The sequence below is a fragment of the Pristiophorus japonicus genome, chromosome 13 (assembly GCF_044704955.1).
Source record: "Pristiophorus japonicus isolate sPriJap1 chromosome 13, sPriJap1.hap1, whole genome shotgun sequence".
NCBI lineage: Eukaryota > Metazoa > Chordata > Chondrichthyes > Pristiophoridae > Pristiophorus > Pristiophorus japonicus.
Genome location: NC_091989.1, coordinates 55,437,430 through 55,456,623, shown reverse-complemented (window position 1 = coordinate 55,456,623; position 19,194 = coordinate 55,437,430). Strand labels below are relative to the sequence as shown.

Genomic DNA, 19,194 nt, shown 5'->3' with positions numbered 1-19,194 from the left:
TTCTTCATACTCAGACCTCGGACACTAGGGATCAGCCCTGTGGCTGTTCTCCGCACTGTTTCCAGTGCTTCAATGTCTTCCTTGTGCCGAAGTGACCAGACCTGGATGCACTATTCAAGGTGTTTAACCAGAGCACTATATAGCTTCTTCAAACTTGTACTCTATTGTTCTGTTTATGTAGTTGAACATTCTATTGGCTTTGTTAATTGCTGCTCTGCATTGGCTGGACGGGTTTAGTGTTGAGTTTACCAAGACTCCGAGGCTATTTCAGCACAATTCAAAAAAAGAGTATTATGTCCCCATTCTTCCTTCCTGTGGGCCACAATTTGTATTCAAATATCATCTGCCATTGTTGACCTATTCACATTTTGTTCAACTCATTTTGTAATTTGAGCTACCTCATCCAATTCCACTGACCTCGCTAATTTGGTATCATTTGCAAATTTGACCACTTCACATTGGGTTGCTGAATCCAGATCGTTTATTTAAATTAGAATCAGCAGTCCCAACACTGAACTCTAGGGCAGCCCACGCTGCACTTCCACGTGTACGGTCAATTCCTCAAAATAAGTTGAAAATTGGTCAAACAGAATCTTTCCTTCTGAATCCATACTGATTGCTTACCAGATTGTATATATAATCCTCAAGTTTACACCCGATAATCAAGACCTTGGAGTGGAAGTGAGACAAATGCATTTGCAGTAGCAGCTGTCTGTTTTGTCAATCTTTTTTTTAATATGGGCAGCACATAAAAATGAAAATAAGGGAAAACAAATGGAAGAATTGAACATAAAGAAATACAATGGACCTATTGTGCAACCTATGCAATTTTACTGTATCTTGCTGAAAGTTGTTGCCCCACAAATTTGCAGTAATATTACAATGAACTACAACATTTCAGTGAATATCATTTACTGCAGCACTGGCATATGGAATGGCATAAAAAAATCTGGGAACTCACAAAAAAGCTATCAACTTCAAACATTACATATAAAATAAAAGTATAAATGTAACAACTCATGAGTTGCAAGGTGCTGCCCTCCTACAAAGAGGTCTATCAATGCAAGTCAACCAACAAATGTTCCATTTCATTTGCATTGGACGAACTTTCTTCTTTGTTATTTTGTCCCAGGCATCAGCAAATAGAGGTGGCAAACAAAACAGTATTAATTCTAGAATGGAAATTCAAACTATCAAATTAAATAGCTTTACTGCCACATTAATCTGTATTCAAGATCTATTTCAGATGTAGAATTCAATAAACCAGCCATAATACATTATGTTTTGTTCTAAACTTCAGGATATATGAACCCACATTAACAGTCAAACAAGTGATCAAAAACTGCATAAATTTCCTTTATAAAATTGAAATATTTATGGACTTTGACTTATTTTCTCTACTCTACAAATTCAATTTTTGTCAATCTTGTGATCTAAAATGTATGGAGGGTGGAGCAGTTTGTGTTCTATGCAATAACCAGCCACCAGGGTCTCAAATCTCACACTGGCAGCCTCCCTGGGGACTCTCACTTGCAGCACTCCCCCTCTATTTCTTCTTAAATTCAAGCCACTTAGTTTATAATCCATCTGCCCACCCGCAAGAGATTTTTCTTGAAAACTCATTTTAAACTCTTTAAAAAAAAAACATTATTTTTGAATACCGGTTGTTTTTCAATTAAAAATAATGTGCTGAAAATTATGTACAGAATTATAAAAGTAGAATTTGTACAGGCTAGCAATCTAATCAAGAATCAGATGGCTATTTTGAACCACATGAAATGTGTTCCCTTTTCCTCAATCCCTTGATTAGATAAGAGTGATTTTCAATTAGTAATCTATTCTCTTCAGAAAATTTATCTCCAGCTGCTTTCCTCCCTCATCCACTTTAAAAAGCAGTTCTTCAATGAATCTTACTCCTCCTTCAATTTTTACCATCTAATTAAATATATCTAGGTAGCCTGAATTTAATTCATCTCCAAATCCGGATCACAATGGTATGCGGCAATTATATGTCTACAGCAATTATACATCAACAAACTAAAACAATTAATGCTCACATTTCCTCCCCCCACCACACCACCACCCCCTGATCCATTTACTTTAAAAGTCCAACAATATCTCTGCTCGTTATTGCTGCTTCTCGATGTGCAAGAAATATATTTAAAAGACACCCAAAAACTGTCACTTATAAAAGGAACATGAATAAGAACTAAAAATTTAACAGCTAAAGTGTTTGGTAAAATCATTTAATTTTGGATTGCCCAAATATGCAAATTACTTCAGTTTTCCATAGATTGGGTTTGTTGTACAGAACTTTCTTAGCCTTGCTAACAGAAATCTGACTATTCGGGACTCATCTGCAAAACTGTGGCAAATGGATTTCAATGTAGGCAAGTGTGAGGTCATCCACTTTGGACCTAAAAAAAGGATAGATCGGAGTACTTTCTAAATAGTTGAAAACTAGAAACAGTGGAGGTTCAAAGTACATAGATTAAAATTTAATGGATAGGTACAGAAAATAATCAAAAAGGTTAATGAAATGCTAGCCTTTATATTGAGGACTAGAATACAAGGGGGTCGAAGTTATGCTGCAGCTATATAAAGCCCTGGTTAGATCACACTTGGAGTACTGAGAGCAAGTCTGGCACCACCACCTGAGGAAGGTGTGAACTCACCAATACCCTGTACAGGGTAACCTGTAGTACTGCGTACAGTTTTGGTCTGCTTATTTAAGAAAGGATATACTTGCATTGGAGGCAGTTCAGAGAAGGTTCACTAGGTTAATTCCGGAGATTAAGGGGTTGACTTATGAAGATAGGTTGAGCCTATACTCACTGGAGTTCAGAAGAATGAGAGGTGATCTTATTGAAACATGCAAGATAAAGAGGGGGCTCGACAAGGTGGATGCAGAGAGGATATTTCCACTCAGGGGAATCTAGAACGAGGGGGCATACTTTCAGAATAAGGGGTCATCCATTCAAAACTGAGATGAGGAAGAATTTCTTCTCCAAGAGGGTTGTAAATCTGAGGAATTCTCTACTCCAGAGAGTTGTGGAGGCTGGGTCATTGAATATATTTAAGGCAGAGATACAGAGATTTTTGAGCGATAAGGGAATAAGGGTTATAGGGAGCAGGCAGGGAAGTGGAGCTGAGTTCATGATCAGATCAGCCATGATCTTATTAAATGGCAGAGCAGACTTGAGGGGCCAAATCGCCTACTCCTATTTCTTATGTTCTTATATTGGCCTTAGAGGAAGCGCAGCGTAGATTTAACTGAATGTTACCTGGTCTATAAGGGTTAAATTACGAGGTGAAATTACACAAACTAGGTTGTATTCCATGGAATTTAGATGGTTAAAGAATGATCTGATCGAAGTTTAAAGACCTCGAGGAGAAAAAAAGACTTGCATTTATATCATCGGCAGTCCCTCGAATCGAGGATGACTTGCTTCACGTCAAAAGGGTCACAGGTGTTTCAATGAAGGACCTAAAATTCAAGGTCCCGAACTAAATCTTGAAGGGTGGAAGATGCCGGTGCGTTTTTAAAAACATGTGGTGGCCGTTGCACACCAGCCGCCACATGGGCTTGACAGAGCTATGTCTTGGTCCAGTGGCAAGGATTAACCAAGACGACTGGAGACCTGCTCTGCTGCACGGACCGAGTGCGCACACATATCGCAGTGTGGGCTAGCCCGTGCTGCCCCTGGGCCCTCGCCACTTCTGAGCCCCGATCACGTCCTTCTACATTCTCTCGCCGCTCCTGTTGTACCTGCCTATGCTCCAATCACTGACCTGGATCTTGCTGACACCTTTCACGACCACCAGTCTCAAAGCGTTTTACAGCCAATGAAGTACTTTGAGTGTAGTCACTGTTGTAATGTGGGAAACACGGTAGCCAACTTGCACACAGCAAACGCCCCACAAATAGCAATGTGATAATGATCAGATAATCTGTTTTTTTATGATGTTGATTAAGGGATATATATTGGCCAGGACACCGGGGATAATTTTCTTGCTCTTCTTCAAAATAGTGCCATGGGATCTTTTACATCCACCTGAGGGCAGATGGGGCCTCAGTTTAACGTCTCATCCGAAAGACGGCACATCCGACAGTGCAGCACTCCCTCAGCACTGTATTGGAGTGTCAGCCTAGATTTATGAATCGACAGTGTAGATAGACCGGTTAGCCGGACATCAGTAGTGGGGAAAATGTTGGAATCAATTATTAAAGATAAAACAGCAGCGCATTTGGAAAGCAGTGATAGGATCGGTCCAAGTCAGCATGGATTTATGAAAGGGAAATCATGCTTGACAAATTTTGTAGAATTTTTTTAAGGATGTAACTAGCAGAGTGGACAAGGGAGAACCAGTGGATGTGGTGTATTTGGACTTTCAAAAGGCTTTTGACAAGGTCCCACACAAGAGATTGGTGTGCAAAATCAAAGCACATTGTATTGGGGGTAATGTACTGACATGGATAGAGAACTGGTTGGCAGACAGGAAGCAGAGAGTAGGGATAAACGGGTCCTTCTCAGAATGGCAGGAGTGCCGCAGGGCTCAGTGCTGGGACCGCAGCTATTCACAATATACATCAATGATTTAGATGAAGTGGGTTGTGTAGAGGACACAGAGAGGCTGCAAAGAGATTTAGATTGGTTAAGCGAATGGGCTAAGGTTTGGCAGATGGAATACAATTTCGGAAAATGTGAGGTTATCCACCTTTGGGGGGGGGGGGGGGGGGAAACAGTAAAAGGGATTATTATTTGAATGGGGAGAAATTACAACATGCTGAGGTGCAGAGGGACCTGGGGGTCCTTGTGCATGAATCCCAAAAAGTTAGTTTGCAGGTGCAGCAGATAATCAGGAAGGCGAATGGAATGTTGGCCTTCATTGCGAGAGGGATGGAGTACAAAAGCAGGGAGGTCCTGCTGCAACTGTATAGGGTATTGGTGAGGCCGCACCTGGAGTATTGCGTGCAGTTTTGGTCACCTAACTTAAGGAAGGATATACTGGCTTTGGAGGGGGTACAGAGACGATTTACTAGGCTGATTCCAGAGATGAGGGAGTTACCTTATGATGATAGATTGAGTAGACTTGGGTCTTTACTCGTTGGAGTTCAGAAGGATGAGGGGTGATCTTATAGAAACATTTAAAATAATGAAAGGGATAGATAAGAGAGGCAGAGAGGTTGTTTCCACTGGTCGGGGAGACTAGAACTAGGGGGCACAGTCTCAAAATACGGGGGAGCCAATTTAAAACCGAGTTGAGAAGGAATTTCTTCTCCCAGAGGGTTGTGAATCTGTGGAATTCTCTGCCCAAGGAAGCAGTTGAGGCTAGCTCATTGAATATATTCAAATCACAGATAGATAGATTTTTAACCAATAAGGGAATTAAGGGTTATGGAGAGCGGGTGGGTAAGTGGAGCCGAGTCCACGGCCAGATCAGCCATGATCTTGTTGAATGGCGGAGCAGGCTCGAGGGGCTAGATGGCCTACTCCTGTTCCTAATTCTTATGTTCTTATATTCTTATGTTAATTGAGTGCAATATCGCCAAGTTTGCAGATGACACTAAGCTGGGTGGCAGTGTGAGCTGTGAGGAGGATGCTACGAGGCTGCAGGGTGACTTGCACAGGTTAGGTGAGTGGGCAAATGCATGGCAGATGCAGTATAATGTGGATAAATGTGAGGTTATCCACTTTGGTGGCAAAAACATGAAGGCAGATTATCTGAATGGCGGCAGATTAGGAAAAGGGGAGGTGCAACGAGACCTGGGTGTCATGGTACATCAGTCATTGAAAGTTGGCCCGCAGGTACAGCAGGCGGTTAAGGCAGCAAATGGCATGATGGCCTTCATACCTCGGGGATTTGAGTATAGGAGCAGGGAGGTCATACTGCAGCCGTACAGGGCCCTGGTGAGTCCTCACCTGGAATAGTGTGTTCAGTTTTGGTCTCCTAATCGGAGGAAGGATGTTCTTGCTATTGAGGGAGTGCAGCGAAGGTTCACCAGACTGATTCACGGGATGGCAGGACTGACATATGAGGAGAGACTGGATCGACTGGGCCTTTATTCACTGGAGTTTAGATGAGAGAGGATCTCGTAGAAACATAAAATTCTGACGGGACTGGACAGGTTAGATGCAGGAAGAATGTTCCTGATGCTGGGGAAGTCCAAAACCAGGGGTCACAGTCTCAGGATAAGGGGTAAGCCATTTAGGATCGAGATGAGGAGAAACTTCTTCACTCAGAGTTGTTAACCTGTGGAATTCTCTAGCGCAGACAATTGTTGATGCCAGTTTGTTAGATATATTCAAGAGGGAGTTAGATATGGCCCTGACGACTAAAGGGATCAAGGGGTATGGAGAGAAAGCAGGAAAGGAGTACTGAGGTGAATGATCAGCCATGATCTAATTGAATGGTGGTGCAGGCTCGAAGGGCTGAATGACCTACTCCTGCACCTACTTTCTATGTTTCTGGAGAGAAACTATTTCCACTGATTGGGGAGTCTGTTACTTGGGGGCCGATTACTCTGGGGGGCAATGTCTAAAAATTAGAGTCAGGTCTTTCAGGAGTGAAATTAGGAAATGCTTCTACACACAAAGGGCGGTAGAAGTTTGGAACTCTTCCTCAAACAGCAGTTGATGCTAGGTCAATTGAGACTGATAATATCTTTGGTTAACAAAAATCTAAGGGATATGATCAAAAAGGAGTTAGATATAGTCCTTACTACTAGGGGGATCAAGGGGTATGGCGAGAAAGCAGGAATGGGGTACTGAAGTTGCATGTTCAGCTATGAACTCATTGAATGGCGGTGCAGGCTCGAAGGGCCGAATGGCCTACTCCTGCACCTATTTTCTATGTTTCTAAAGGTGGGTAAATGGAGTTAGGTTACAGATCAAATATGATATTGAATGGCAGAACAGGCTTGAGGGGCTAAATGGCCTACTCGTGTTCCTATGATGCCGTGAACCTCTCCTATATGGCTTAGAGACGTGGACCATATACAGCAGACATCTCAAAGCACTGGAGAACTACCACAAATGCTGCCTCCGCAAGATCCTGCAAATCCACTGGGAGGACAGGAACACCGTTTGTGTTCACGCTCAGGTCAATATCGAAGCACTGACCACACTCAACCAGCTCCATTGGACGGGCCACATCGTCCGCATGCTCGATGATTCCCTAAGCACGCTCTACTTGGACCTCCTACACGGCAAGCAAGCCCCAGGTGGGTAGACATTTTAAGGACACCCTCAAAGCCTCCTTGATAAAGTGCAACATCCCCATCGGCACCTGGGAATCCCTGACCCAAGACCACCCAAAATGGAGGAAGAGCATCCAGGAGGGCGCTGAACACAGAGTCTCATTGCCCAGAGCATGCAGAAATCAAGCGCGGGCAGCAGAAAGAGCGTGGGGCAAACCAGGCTCCCCACCCACCCTTTCCTTCAACCACTGTCTGCCCCACCTGTGACAGAGACTGTAATTCCCGCACTAGACTGTACAGCCACCCGAGATCTCAGTTTGAGTGGAAGCAAGTCTTCCTCGATTCCGAGGGACTGTCTATGATGATGATGGCTGTGAACAAAGTTTCTAACTTGCTGTTTGGGAAGAACTGATGAAGAAAGCAAATGTCTACAGATTGCTGTCTTAAATGGCTAATTACAAATCAGGCTTCATTGTAATGGGGATCCTGAATGGCTTTCAGGTTTATCTAAAATCTGAGCCTAGTTAAGGTTGCCGAGCTGAACAAAAGTTCCAGTACCTTGTGTTTGAGATGTTCAGAGAAGGAGAGACATGAATGCCTTAATCCAAACAGTTAGCACTTTATGAATACACATGATGCCGTAAAAGAACTTTGTATTCACAGCAATTATTCAGTATGAATCAGTAAAAGTTTTCAGTACACAGCCAAGTGCTGGCTAAAAGTACCAATACTGGATGATAACAGGCTAAAGGTGAATCAATTTAATATCACATGAAGAAGAAACACATACGCACCATATATTTTACAATACTTGACATTTACTCTCCCAAAAAGTTACAGAAACCAGTTTCCTGGGATAATATATTACTTGAGTACAATAGATTCTATTTACACTGTCACTGCAGGGCACAAACAGTAATGCTGCAGAAATACAGACGATTACATTGTGCAGAGGAACAGAGCACAAATAATGCAAACCAAGAAATTGAAAAATTGTTTCCTTGAACAAAACACAGACCTTGTTACCAGTGATTTGCAACTGATAACCATAGCTCGAATAATACACCAGCCACTGATAAATGTAAGTTACAGAAAGTAGGCAACATTAGAATTCCCTAATTTAGTACACAGCAACAGACACAACAGGATCAACGCTAAACAGTCCCACCTCCCAATTTAAAAATGACTTTCTTAAACTTACTCTTACAGTACTTTAAAGCTTAAAAAGTGCAAATCTTGCATTAATTGGGAGAATTCAGGCAATCCTTGAAAACTATACTTCAAAGCTACCATCTTAGAAGCAGCAGCAAATTTGTACTGCAGTAGACATCTGGTGTAATGCATGCATTGTCAACACAGATTATTAATTTAAAAACACAATATTTCACAATAGGGTAATCTATACTTGGTCTGTGGGAGGAATGAGCTTTAAAGCCTAAATGGCCTTTTCTCGTTCCAAGCGTAGTTATGCTCACATCACTTCGATCTGACAACACCTTTTAAATTAATCCATGAGTACTCGATACATTTTCTTTGCCACACTGATCTCAAACAGGTTTATCAACTGTCCAGGTGTTTACTCACATAGCTAGAACAGTCACATTTTCAGTAACTAAACACCAGCAAATATTTTCTTTAAAGATCAAAGTCTCATTTCTGTTTTATATACAAATACATAGGAAAACAAAAACCATGTTAAAATATTAGACTATCAAAAGATCCAAAATTACACTTTGAAACAAACTATACACAACCTCAAACAAAAATAGGATGGGTAGGCTAAAAATGGCTGATTTGTGTGTATGGTGGATGAATTGTTGCCTATCTCATCAGTCACAACATACAATAAGCTATTTCTGCAGACTGCAGACAATACAGATGCCAGACCAGCTAACATCCACACTTCAGAACATGGCCCTGATGTATGTACATTGACTGTGTTTGGATGGGACCATTCACCCAGATCATTGGAACTGATCAATCGGTCAAGCTATTCCATTCAATTCAAATATCTGGTGTGATTGACACCCGGGGTAATACTTCTAAAGTAACAGTTTGATTGACAGCTATAACTGAAGACAAAGTCAGTTCAAGAAAGGAGAGCCATCATTTGACAACTCAATAACCAGGTGCTACAAGTTGTAGTATTACATTTGATACCTTGCACTCAGCTCACTCATGAGTCAAAAGCCAACAGCAGCACAAGTCTATTTAGAGCTCTGGACTAAGTGACCTCGTTTTGAGGGTCAGTCATATGAAGAATTAATGAGAGATGTGTCTTTGCTGCTTCTGGGAAGTGAGAAGTCTGCAATATAAATTATTATTGCACTGTACATGCTCAATAAATTTAGCAAGGAACTCACACGGCAGTTCATGTTATATTCAACAAACTAGGGATTGGGGCTTGCTGTTCAATCGCTAGATCTTGCTAGTTAGATACCAGACAAGTAAAGAGACACTGGTCCAAATGAGACACAAGGTCTGCTTAAGGGAGTGGTCAGTGATAACAAATCCCAAAGAATAATATCTAACATGAAAAAAAGCAGAAAATAATAAAAGCCAGTAATTGTGTCCACATACAAGCAACATTTATGTAATGCCTTTAATGTAGTAAAATGTCCCAAGGCACTTCACAGGAGCATTAACAGAATTTGACACTGAGCGACAGATGATGATATTAAGAGGCGACCAAAAGCTTGGTCAAAGTAGTAGGTATTAAGGAGCATCTTAAAAGGAATGAAGCGGAGAGCTTAGGGCCGAGACAGCTGAAGAAACAGCCGCCAATGATAAAGCGATTAAAATTGGAGATGCGCAAAAGGCCAGAATAGAAGGACCAGAGACCCAAGAGAGTCTAAGATAGGGAGGAGTGAGGCCATGGAAGGATTTGAAAACAAGGATGAAAATTTTAAAATAGAGGTGTTGCCAATGTAGGTCAGCGAGCACAGGGGTGATAGGTGAACATGATTTGGTGCGAGTTGAGAAACAGGTATCAGAGTTTTGGATGAATTCAAGTTTACGGAGGGAAAAAGGTGGGAGGCCGGCCAGGAGAGCATTGGAATAATCAAGTCTAGAGGTAAAAATGGTATTGGTTAGGGTTTCAGCAGATGAGCTGAGGCAAGGGTGGAGACGGGCGATGTTGTGGAGGCGGTCTTGGTATTGGTGCAGATGTGGTCGATCGCTTATCTCAGGGTCAAATAACACGCCAAGGTTGCAGATGGTCTGGTTCAGCCTACGAGTGGAGAGGGAAGAGGGTTGGAGTCAGTGGCTAGGGAACAGAAGACAATGGCTTTGATCTTCCGAATTTGTATTTGTAGAAAGTTTCTGTTTATCCAGTATTGGCTGTCAGACAAGCAACATGACAAATCAAACGCAGTGGAGGGGTCGAAAGAAGTGGTGGGGAGGTGGATCTGCGTGTCACCAGGGTACATGTGGAACCTGACGTGTTTTGGATGATGTCGCTGAGGGGCAGCATGTATTGTCTCCACACAAAGACACTGCACGGAATATAAACCATATGCAACTTTTACTGGGAAGATGGTGGGGGTGGAGGTGCGAGAGATATACTTTAATATCCAAAGATAAATAATAATCCTGCATACAACATAGAAAAACGGCAGAAAAGTACTGTTTATGCATCAAACTATCTTGACTTCGCAATTTCGTATTTACATTTGACCAACAATCCACATTGACATAACTGGACAACCATGACGAACTTTCGAAATTACACAGTAGAAATGAATTAGGATTCTGCAACCAAGGCAAAAACATATACACGGCTGCAGAATTACCAGAAAATGCATACAGTAATATTGCTATCATGCGCTGCATATCTGAATGATAATTAGTAACGATTGAATTTTAGTAACGGAATATTTTATTTTTGAAAAAATATATATAGAATATATAGATGATAAAAATATATAGAGATTATATGGAGACCCCGTCGCCTCCCCTTACCTAACAGCAACCCGTACAGAGCAGTCATCCTGACCAGGCGCCGCCATTGCACCGTATCGGATCCGAAAACAAGTCCGGAGAAATAAAGCCTCTTAAAATAAATCCGGGGAGCGGGGAGTGGGCGATTCGAGCCACCTCGGAGCGCAGCCTCCCTCGCTGTGGATAGAAGAACACCGCTATCTCTTGCAGGAGCCCAGCCGAAGAGGAGCCATGGAAGCTCTAACCTGAATGCAGCACTGAGCGGGACGCCGCCCCTCTCATCCCCGCACTGATACCGGGCCCGCAATATCGGGGAGGCGGGGGGGGAGTGAAGAGAGAAGGAACCGTCCCCGAGTTGCTAGCAAACGCTCCACTGGCTGGATCCACACCACCGCCTCTCCGCGTCAGAGACGTCGCTTCAACCCGGGTTTCTATCCGCAATGCGCCGCTGAAGCCGAGTCGAGCGTGCGCACGGTGGGTGGGGGGTGGGGCCTTGCTCCCGCCCTCTGCCTCACTCACACTCCCTATTGGCTATCCGCGCCCCGCTGGCCGGCCCGCCCCGCCTTCCGTGTCAGGTGCTGGCAGCGCCGCCGGGACATCAGCAACCGCCACCGGCAGCCTAGCGCCGCAACTGGCACCGGAGAGGATTTTTTTTGGAAAGAAATAACACGCCGAGAACGGGGCTTCGAGTCAGATTCAACTTATTTCGAAATTACAACGACACTGCAGCGGTTTTAAATATAAACGGACCTTGGTGCGAAAATTTAAAAAGACCCCAGTGTGAATAGGAAAAAGAGGGCGGGGCTGAAAGGTCCGTCCCGTCCTTTTATTGATGAACAGTAACATTGTCCAATCAGAACTCGCATTGTTTTGTGACGTGCCGCAAAGGCGTGCCGGGAGCGATTAAGCACCTGGCAGGTGCTGTGATGACGCGCATGCCCGGGCTGTGTGTTGACGTTCCATTGATAAACACCATGGAGCTTCCCACCAAGCCTTTGTCTTCTGTCACAAGGGGCAAGGCTGCGAAGCCTCGGGTGCTACAGGCGCTGCTAGGAAAAACAATCGGTGCTTTGCACTCAGTTGTGCATGCGATGGGCGTTCTCTGATTTGGCAGGTTTCTGTTTGGGCTGGTTGTGGACGGAGATGCTGGATTTTGAGTGGAGCCGGTTCAGGTGCAGCTGGACCTTGGTGTTGTCACACCGTTCATCGTTTGCCAAAACAAAAACAATCTCGTGTGAAAAGCAAAAAGAACCTAGATAGAAATTCCATGAACTGGAGCCAATTTATTTTCTACCCCCAGGATTCAGCTCTTGTCCCCGTTACCATAAAAAAATAAACAGGAGAGCCGCGGACAGTATTTGAAGCGAGAGTAAATATGCGAAATACCGCAATAGTTCACAACTCCCATTTGAATTTGAAGCCATGTTTCACACCAAAATGAGCCCATTTATTTCGAAAGGAGTAATGCTTGATCGCTCTACAATGCATTAAATAATGTTGTATAAATAGTTAAAAGAGAAATAGTGTCAATGTGGGAAGGAGCGTAGCGTTGCTTAGTTTTAATAATTTATAGTACAAGCTGAATTAACAGCTAGAGGATACAAAACAAATACTACAGTCCCAATGCTGATAACAGGGTATTATAATAGTGGCAAGTTTACATAGGCAATTTCAATTGAATGTGGACATAGGTGTTAGATAAAAATAAGTTATCTTTCGGGTCCCAAGGTGCTTTACAGGAGCTTTCTCAAAATGTGACGCCAAGCCACAGAGATATTCGGATAGGTGACCAAAAACCTTGGTCTAAGGTAGGTTTTCAGGAGCATTGAGGGCGGAGAGCTTTCAGGAGGGAATTTCAGAGCTTGGGACCGAGGTAGCTGAAGACATGGATATCATTGGTGGAGCAAGGAAAATTGGGGATAAGCAAGAGGCCCGAAATGGAATAGCGCAGAGATCTTGGAGCGTTGTCAGGCTGGAGGAGGTTAGAGGTGGGATGGGGCAAGGCCATGAAGGGATTTGAAAACAGGAGCATTTTAAAATAGAGGCGTTGCCAATGTAGGTCAATGAGCACAGGGGTGATGGGTGAACAGGACTTGGTACGAGTTAGAATTTGGGCAGCAGAGCTTTGGATGAGCTCAAGTTTACTAAGGGGTCAAGGTGGGAGGCTGGACAGGAGAGCATTGGAATAATCTAGTCTAGAGATAACAGTCATGAATGAGGGTTTCAACAGCAGATGAGCTGAAACAGGGGCTGAGATGGACAATGTTACAGAGGTGGAGGTGGAAGTAGCAATCTTGGTGATGGAGAGGATATGGAGTCGGAAGCTTTGTTCAGGGTACAACAGGATGGTGAGGTTGCAAAGAGTCAGATTTAGCCTCCAACAATGGCAAAGGAGAGGAATGGAGACGGTAGCTCGGAAACAGCCCACAGGAGGCTTTGTTGTCAGTTATTGCACATAGATGCAACATTTCTAAGACTGCTAGTCAAACTCCTGTGGCATTATACACAGGAGCCAGGACCAACTCCAGTATTCAAGTCAAGCAGGGTTGGATAACTGGACCCCCATATCGGAGACTGGAGGGAGTGACAGGTAAATGGAAAAAAGGACGATGGGAGGAGAGGGATCAAAGGAAGACAGTGAAGAGGTGTATGTCACTTTCCTCTCATAGGGTATAATAATTCTATCTGCTGCATGCTACATAAATTTGTCCTGAAAAATGCCTTAGCAAGCATCTCAAAGATCAAGATGACAAAGCCATAGCCAAATAAGAGGATGACATTGCCAATGGGGAGTTGACAGTGATACCAGCAATGCAGCCAGTTAACCAATTTAGATGCCAAGCAATGCCACAGCTACATAATTTAAAAAAAACACAAGTGTTGTTTTTCAAATACCATCTATTGTCAAACTCCGATATTGCAGAAAAAAAAACCTGAGCTCTAATTGACCAAATCCTAAGTCATTGCCTTATGAAAGGAGTGTGCTGGCTGGCTGCAGAGTTTCAGGAATAGCCTGCTGAGACTGTAGTGGCCATAGAATTTCTTGAGCTCTACACTGCAAGGGCCCTGTGTGAGTCAACTGCATCCATGACCAGTGGTGCACTGCTTTTAGCCATATCTTCTAATTTCTGGTGCAGCAGGTGCTTTGATGGGGCGGTGCGGAGGTTTGTGAAGGAGCAATGATCACTCTCAGGAATTGTGCCTCCTCTCCGGAATTGTGCCTCCTCTCCCTGACTGCTGGCTGACAGTTAAAAGGCACCAGCTTTAGAATATTTAAAGAGTCAGCCTTGGCTCAGTGGTAGCACTCTCACCTCAGAAGTTTCAAGGTTCAAGTCTCACTCCAGATACTTGAGCACATAATTCAACTGACACTTGAATGCAGCACGGTCTTTGATAAGATGTTAAACTGAGGTCCCATCTACCCTCTGAGGTGGATGTAAAAAATCCCATGGCACTATTCGAAGAAAGGTATGGGAGCTCCCCTAGTGTTCTGGCCAATATTTATCCCTCAACCAACATCACTAAAACACATTATCTGGTCATTATCTCATCCCAGTTTGTGAGATTGTGCTGTGCACAAATTAGCTGTATTTCTGTATATTATAATAGTGACTACCTCAGAAGTATGTCACTGGCTGTAAAGCGCTTTGGGCATCCTGAGGTTGTGAAAGGCACTGTATAAATGCAAATCCTTTCCTTGCCTTCATTTAGTTCGAAGGTCACAATCCTGCCTTTATAGTAAAAATTATAGAAATAAAATTTAATGGTGATTCAGAAGTTTTAATACTTGTAATATAACAATAAATCTATTATGCTGTCCAAAATACAATACACATGGTGCATTTACATACAGATTAAATAAAAACAGCAATTTAAATGTCAAAACAGAGTTTCATATTCACTTGAGGTAAATTTTAAATTCATTTTAGATTACGTGACTTGCTCGCTGCACTGTTTGGACTGCCCAAGATATTCCCCCTGAAGACATCTGCAAGTCAAGCTGTACTCGGATTCAAGTATTAACCTCAAACAGTACAAAACAGAAGTTAAATATAGTGGTATTTCAGGTATACTGCAATTTGGCATAGTTTACAAATTTTGCCTCCGTTGGTAAACTGTGTGACATATTAAAATACGCTCTACTGCACTTCAGTACTGTATGTTTGTCCAATTCTCTTACCAACTCGAACACATTTAAAGGAGACTGGCAAATACGAGCGATCAGGAGCAGAATGCACGTCCCGCATTTGAGCTGCCTAAGCTAGCTCTCACTTCGTTCTACTGCAAATGTACATCACATCATCTACTTCCATCCGTCAATAGTAAATGGGCCTTGATCAAATGTGTAGGTGCTCTTTGAAGTCTTTCTTACTAACCATCAAAAATATCAAGCTTTGGGGCACAATTCCAATATGGTCAGTTATACCAGAATTACCACCTCAAAAATAACAGACTTGCAAAACATGCAGTTTATTGTAATTTTTTCTCAGTCACAATATAAAATGCAATTAATTTGAAATTACAAAACTCTTTCAAAACATAACAACGAGAAACGGCCTTGCTCGTTTCCCACACACATGCTTTTTTTCTGTCACATCCTGGTCCAGCCATATGAATATTTTGTTTTTGGAGCTACTATACCATAATATTTTCACAGAAATGCATGATCCAAGTTATTCATTACTGTAAGATTACATGCATCATGCAAAAGACACATTTTAGAACATGAAGCTGGGGCTGAGGAACTGTAATATGATTAGTTAGACTAGCATGATACTTTTTGAAAACCACTGTTTTACAGTATACAAGCACATGCAGTCGAAGACAGATTATTACTGGCAATTTCTTAGGAAAGACAACTGTCCCAAGAATACAAACTGTCCAATTTCTTTTTACACTTAAGCAAAATTTATCATGGATATATAAATTATCAGTTTATTTAGAAGTCAATCTTAGTTACACAAAACAGTAAGAAATGATAATGGACCACTTACATTTTAATACAATTAATAAAAATACAACTTCAAACTCAACAACTTTTTGTTAACTCTAAAAACAAATAGAAAGGACACTCAGGAGCTGTGGCAGTACAGTTCTGGTTGCCATTTATAGCTGACAAGTTTAAATAGTGGCTTCGATTGTCATTTGAGCTCCAATTTTCTTCAGTGCACAAGTTCCATACACTCGAGATAGAACACTTTGCACCAGCAGAATTTTCAGTATCAGAAGAGATGCAATGGATGCAGGACCAGTCCTGCACCATAGAAGCACACCTCCAGCTGGCCAATCAACAGCTGTAAAATCCATGGTCCAAACCACCCCGATAGGGAAGGAAAGGAACAAATGGGGTTAAATAAAAACCAAGTCAGTGCTTCTGTTCTCCAAAGAATTTAAAATAGTAAACAATATAAAAACTTGGTATCCCAGTGCAAGTGTGAAGAATATCAAGTATGTAGAGAAAACAAATCCTGTTTTTGAAGAGTTTGGGCTCAGATCTGAAAAAGATTCTACGATCCAGGAAAGCTTTCGAAAAAAACAAGGTGAACTCAGGCATTGTTTTTTTGAAGCCACATTATTAGATTGTTCAGTGGTAAAATGCAGATATAATTAATACAAAAAATACTTCCTTTGTTGTAGCAAAAGGTGTAAATTTTATGTTAACTGATATGGTAATACTTATTAGTATTTAAGGTAAACAGAAGGCAATACCAAGTCATTTTTATTTAAAAAAATACAAAGTGTGGGTGTCAGATCCTGTATAATACAGAATCAGAGTAAGCATAAATTGGTAATTGGGAGCTACAAGAAGTGCAAGAGGAGTGTTCAGTAATGTAGAGTGCAGTAGTAGCAGCAAATAGGGAATTAATAGTTCATGCTGTAAGCATGGTTCGCATTCTAGATTTTATACTGTAGGGATCCATCATTATTCCATTAAAAAAAAAATCATATGTATTTACAAGAATCCCTCCCTTCCCCTCCCCCAAAAACAATGAATTATGAGAATTAAAATAAAATACTGTTTATGGTTGTTCCAAAGGAACTTCCTGGGCAGAGTGCTGAAGAAGATGGTGTGACATCATCCTGTCAAAAATCTAGCTGGTCACTTGCTGTACCAGATGACATCTGGTACAGCAAAACACAAAATAAGACTCATTCAACTTCTCAATTTGGACAGAGCCTCCAACTACATTTCCAGAATGGGAACCAATTCCTTGGAAAATGTAAATTTTAGTTTCCTCTTAACATCCATAATATTTTTAAGCAATTGCTTTCAAAATAACTACTGGATGCTAATATTTCATTAATGTAAACTTTAAAAAGTTAACATATTGCAGTATTCTAAAGGAATGATAAGATTTTATATGTAAAAATTAAGTGTTAGTGTACTGGAAGAAGCTAGTTATTGATTCTTAACAAAGAGGAAATTCTGTTTTTGTGTATTTTGTTTGCCTCATGCAGTTCTTTTGTAGCTCTTCTTGTCATGTTATTCACATTCGTCATCAGTGCCATTATTCTTTAATTCCAGTGGTTCTGAGCACAGAGTCTTCTCCCAAAATCCTGCACAATTCATTCAGTCGCTGTTGCATTTGAGGGACTCCAGCCAGTTGAGACTCGAGTCTCTGCTTTTCCTCAGCTAGTGAAAGTCGAGTAGCAGTGTCCAATTGTTCAAAGCGCCAACCACCCTCACCATCAAACTGTAACAAGTGCGTGTGGAACTTCCTAAAAAATAAATCAAATTAACCGTACAAGAATTGCTTCCATTCCACACAAACTGAAACTTCCAGATGAAAATAAAGCACTGGATTTTTTTTTGCTGCTGTCCTGCTACATGATAATTTACTTTGAAAATGTGTAGCAGTTTCCTCTACTTCATTTCAGTAACTCAACTTCAGCCACAAGTATTTCTAAAGCGTGTCACATTCAGGAAGAAGTCTGAATAGCTTTCGATAGCTATCATGGAAGAAATGATAATTATATCAATACAAGTTGATTTCCTGTGGCTTTGCTCACTGAAAAAAAAACTGTCTCATCCATTAATTTGATGGATGTTGCACACATGGATTTTCAGAAAGCATTTGCCGCAATGCAAAATTTAAAGAAAATATTATTACAAAGGTATGTAGCAGCATAGACAGATGGCTCGGGGAAAGGAAAGCAAACAGCAGGGGTAAATGAATGCTGTTTGGATTTCAGCATGAGTGCAACGGCATATCGGAGAGGTCCTTGGAGGGACCTGTTTTTTTCCTATTGATATAAATGATTTGGACATTGGCAGAAGAGGTCTGGTATTGAAGCTTTCTGATACCAAATTAGGGATTATAGCAAATCATGAGGAAGATGCAGGAAGACACTTTTATTACTACAGCAGGTACTGGAATTAGCTGAACAGAGGTTGTCCAGGAGCTGTTGCAGCTTGTGGAAAAGAAAGCAGAATGTTGGAGTTGTAGTAAGTCAAGGGGGAAAGTGAGCAGAGAAGGTCATGGCCTGGAAAAAAGTGGGCGGCTTGCATCTGGAAGCAAGTGAGGAGAGCTAAGGGAGCATTTAGCAATGTTAGGCTATAGCCAGGTACCAGTAGTAGGATGATCTGGAGCAACAAAGTACACAGGATGGGTAGAGTATGAGGAAATGTGGGGAGAAGGCTGATGTGAAAATTGGGAGCACTTACTGAGGGAAAAGCACCGATGGTTCCTGTATGGACTGTAGGTAATATTGGGGTCTATTTACTCAACATTTAAAAAATAAAATTTATAATTGATTTACGGGAACTTTTTGCCAATACTTGTTCCCGGTAATTTTGTAAAATTATAAAAAGTTAGGACAGAAGTTTTTAAACTTTTCTGAAGGGTGTCTCCTACAAATATTGACACACTCCTGGGGAACCAAATTCCAAGCACCGTCAACTACCCAAAGCAAAATAATGCTTTCATTGCCGAAAATTATAAACATATATATATATATATATAAAAACAGAAATAATGTCCGAGTAAATCAACGAATAGAAAAATACAGACATTTGATACAATGGACCCGAGTCACAGGAATGTAACTTGCTG

General features: G+C 41.7%; 2 protein-coding genes across 9 annotated transcripts in view; both read right to left on the bottom strand.

Moving 5' to 3' along the window:
- The window catches only part of LOC139278581 (kinesin-like protein KIF21A), a 187,283-nt gene extending 175,715 nt beyond the window's left edge, over positions 1-11,568 (bottom strand). For all 3 annotated transcript variants that reach the window (XM_070897506.1, XM_070897508.1, XM_070897507.1), the window contains exon 1: positions 11,162-11,568. In XM_070897506.1, coding sequence (XP_070753607.1) covers positions 11,162-11,208 — 47 coding nt within the window. In that variant the 5' untranslated portion in view covers positions 11,209-11,568. The remainder of the gene's footprint in view (positions 1-11,161) is intronic.
- A 4,026-nt stretch (positions 11,569-15,594) lies between these two features.
- The window catches only part of LOC139278577 (ATP-binding cassette sub-family D member 2), a 165,167-nt gene continuing 161,567 nt past the window's right edge, over positions 15,595-19,194 (bottom strand). For all 6 annotated transcript variants that reach the window (XM_070897503.1, XM_070897501.1, XM_070897502.1 and 3 more), the window contains one exon: positions 15,595-17,860. In XM_070897503.1, coding sequence (XP_070753604.1) covers positions 17,650-17,860 — 211 coding nt within the window. In that variant the 3' untranslated portion in view covers positions 15,595-17,649. The remainder of the gene's footprint in view (positions 17,861-19,194) is intronic.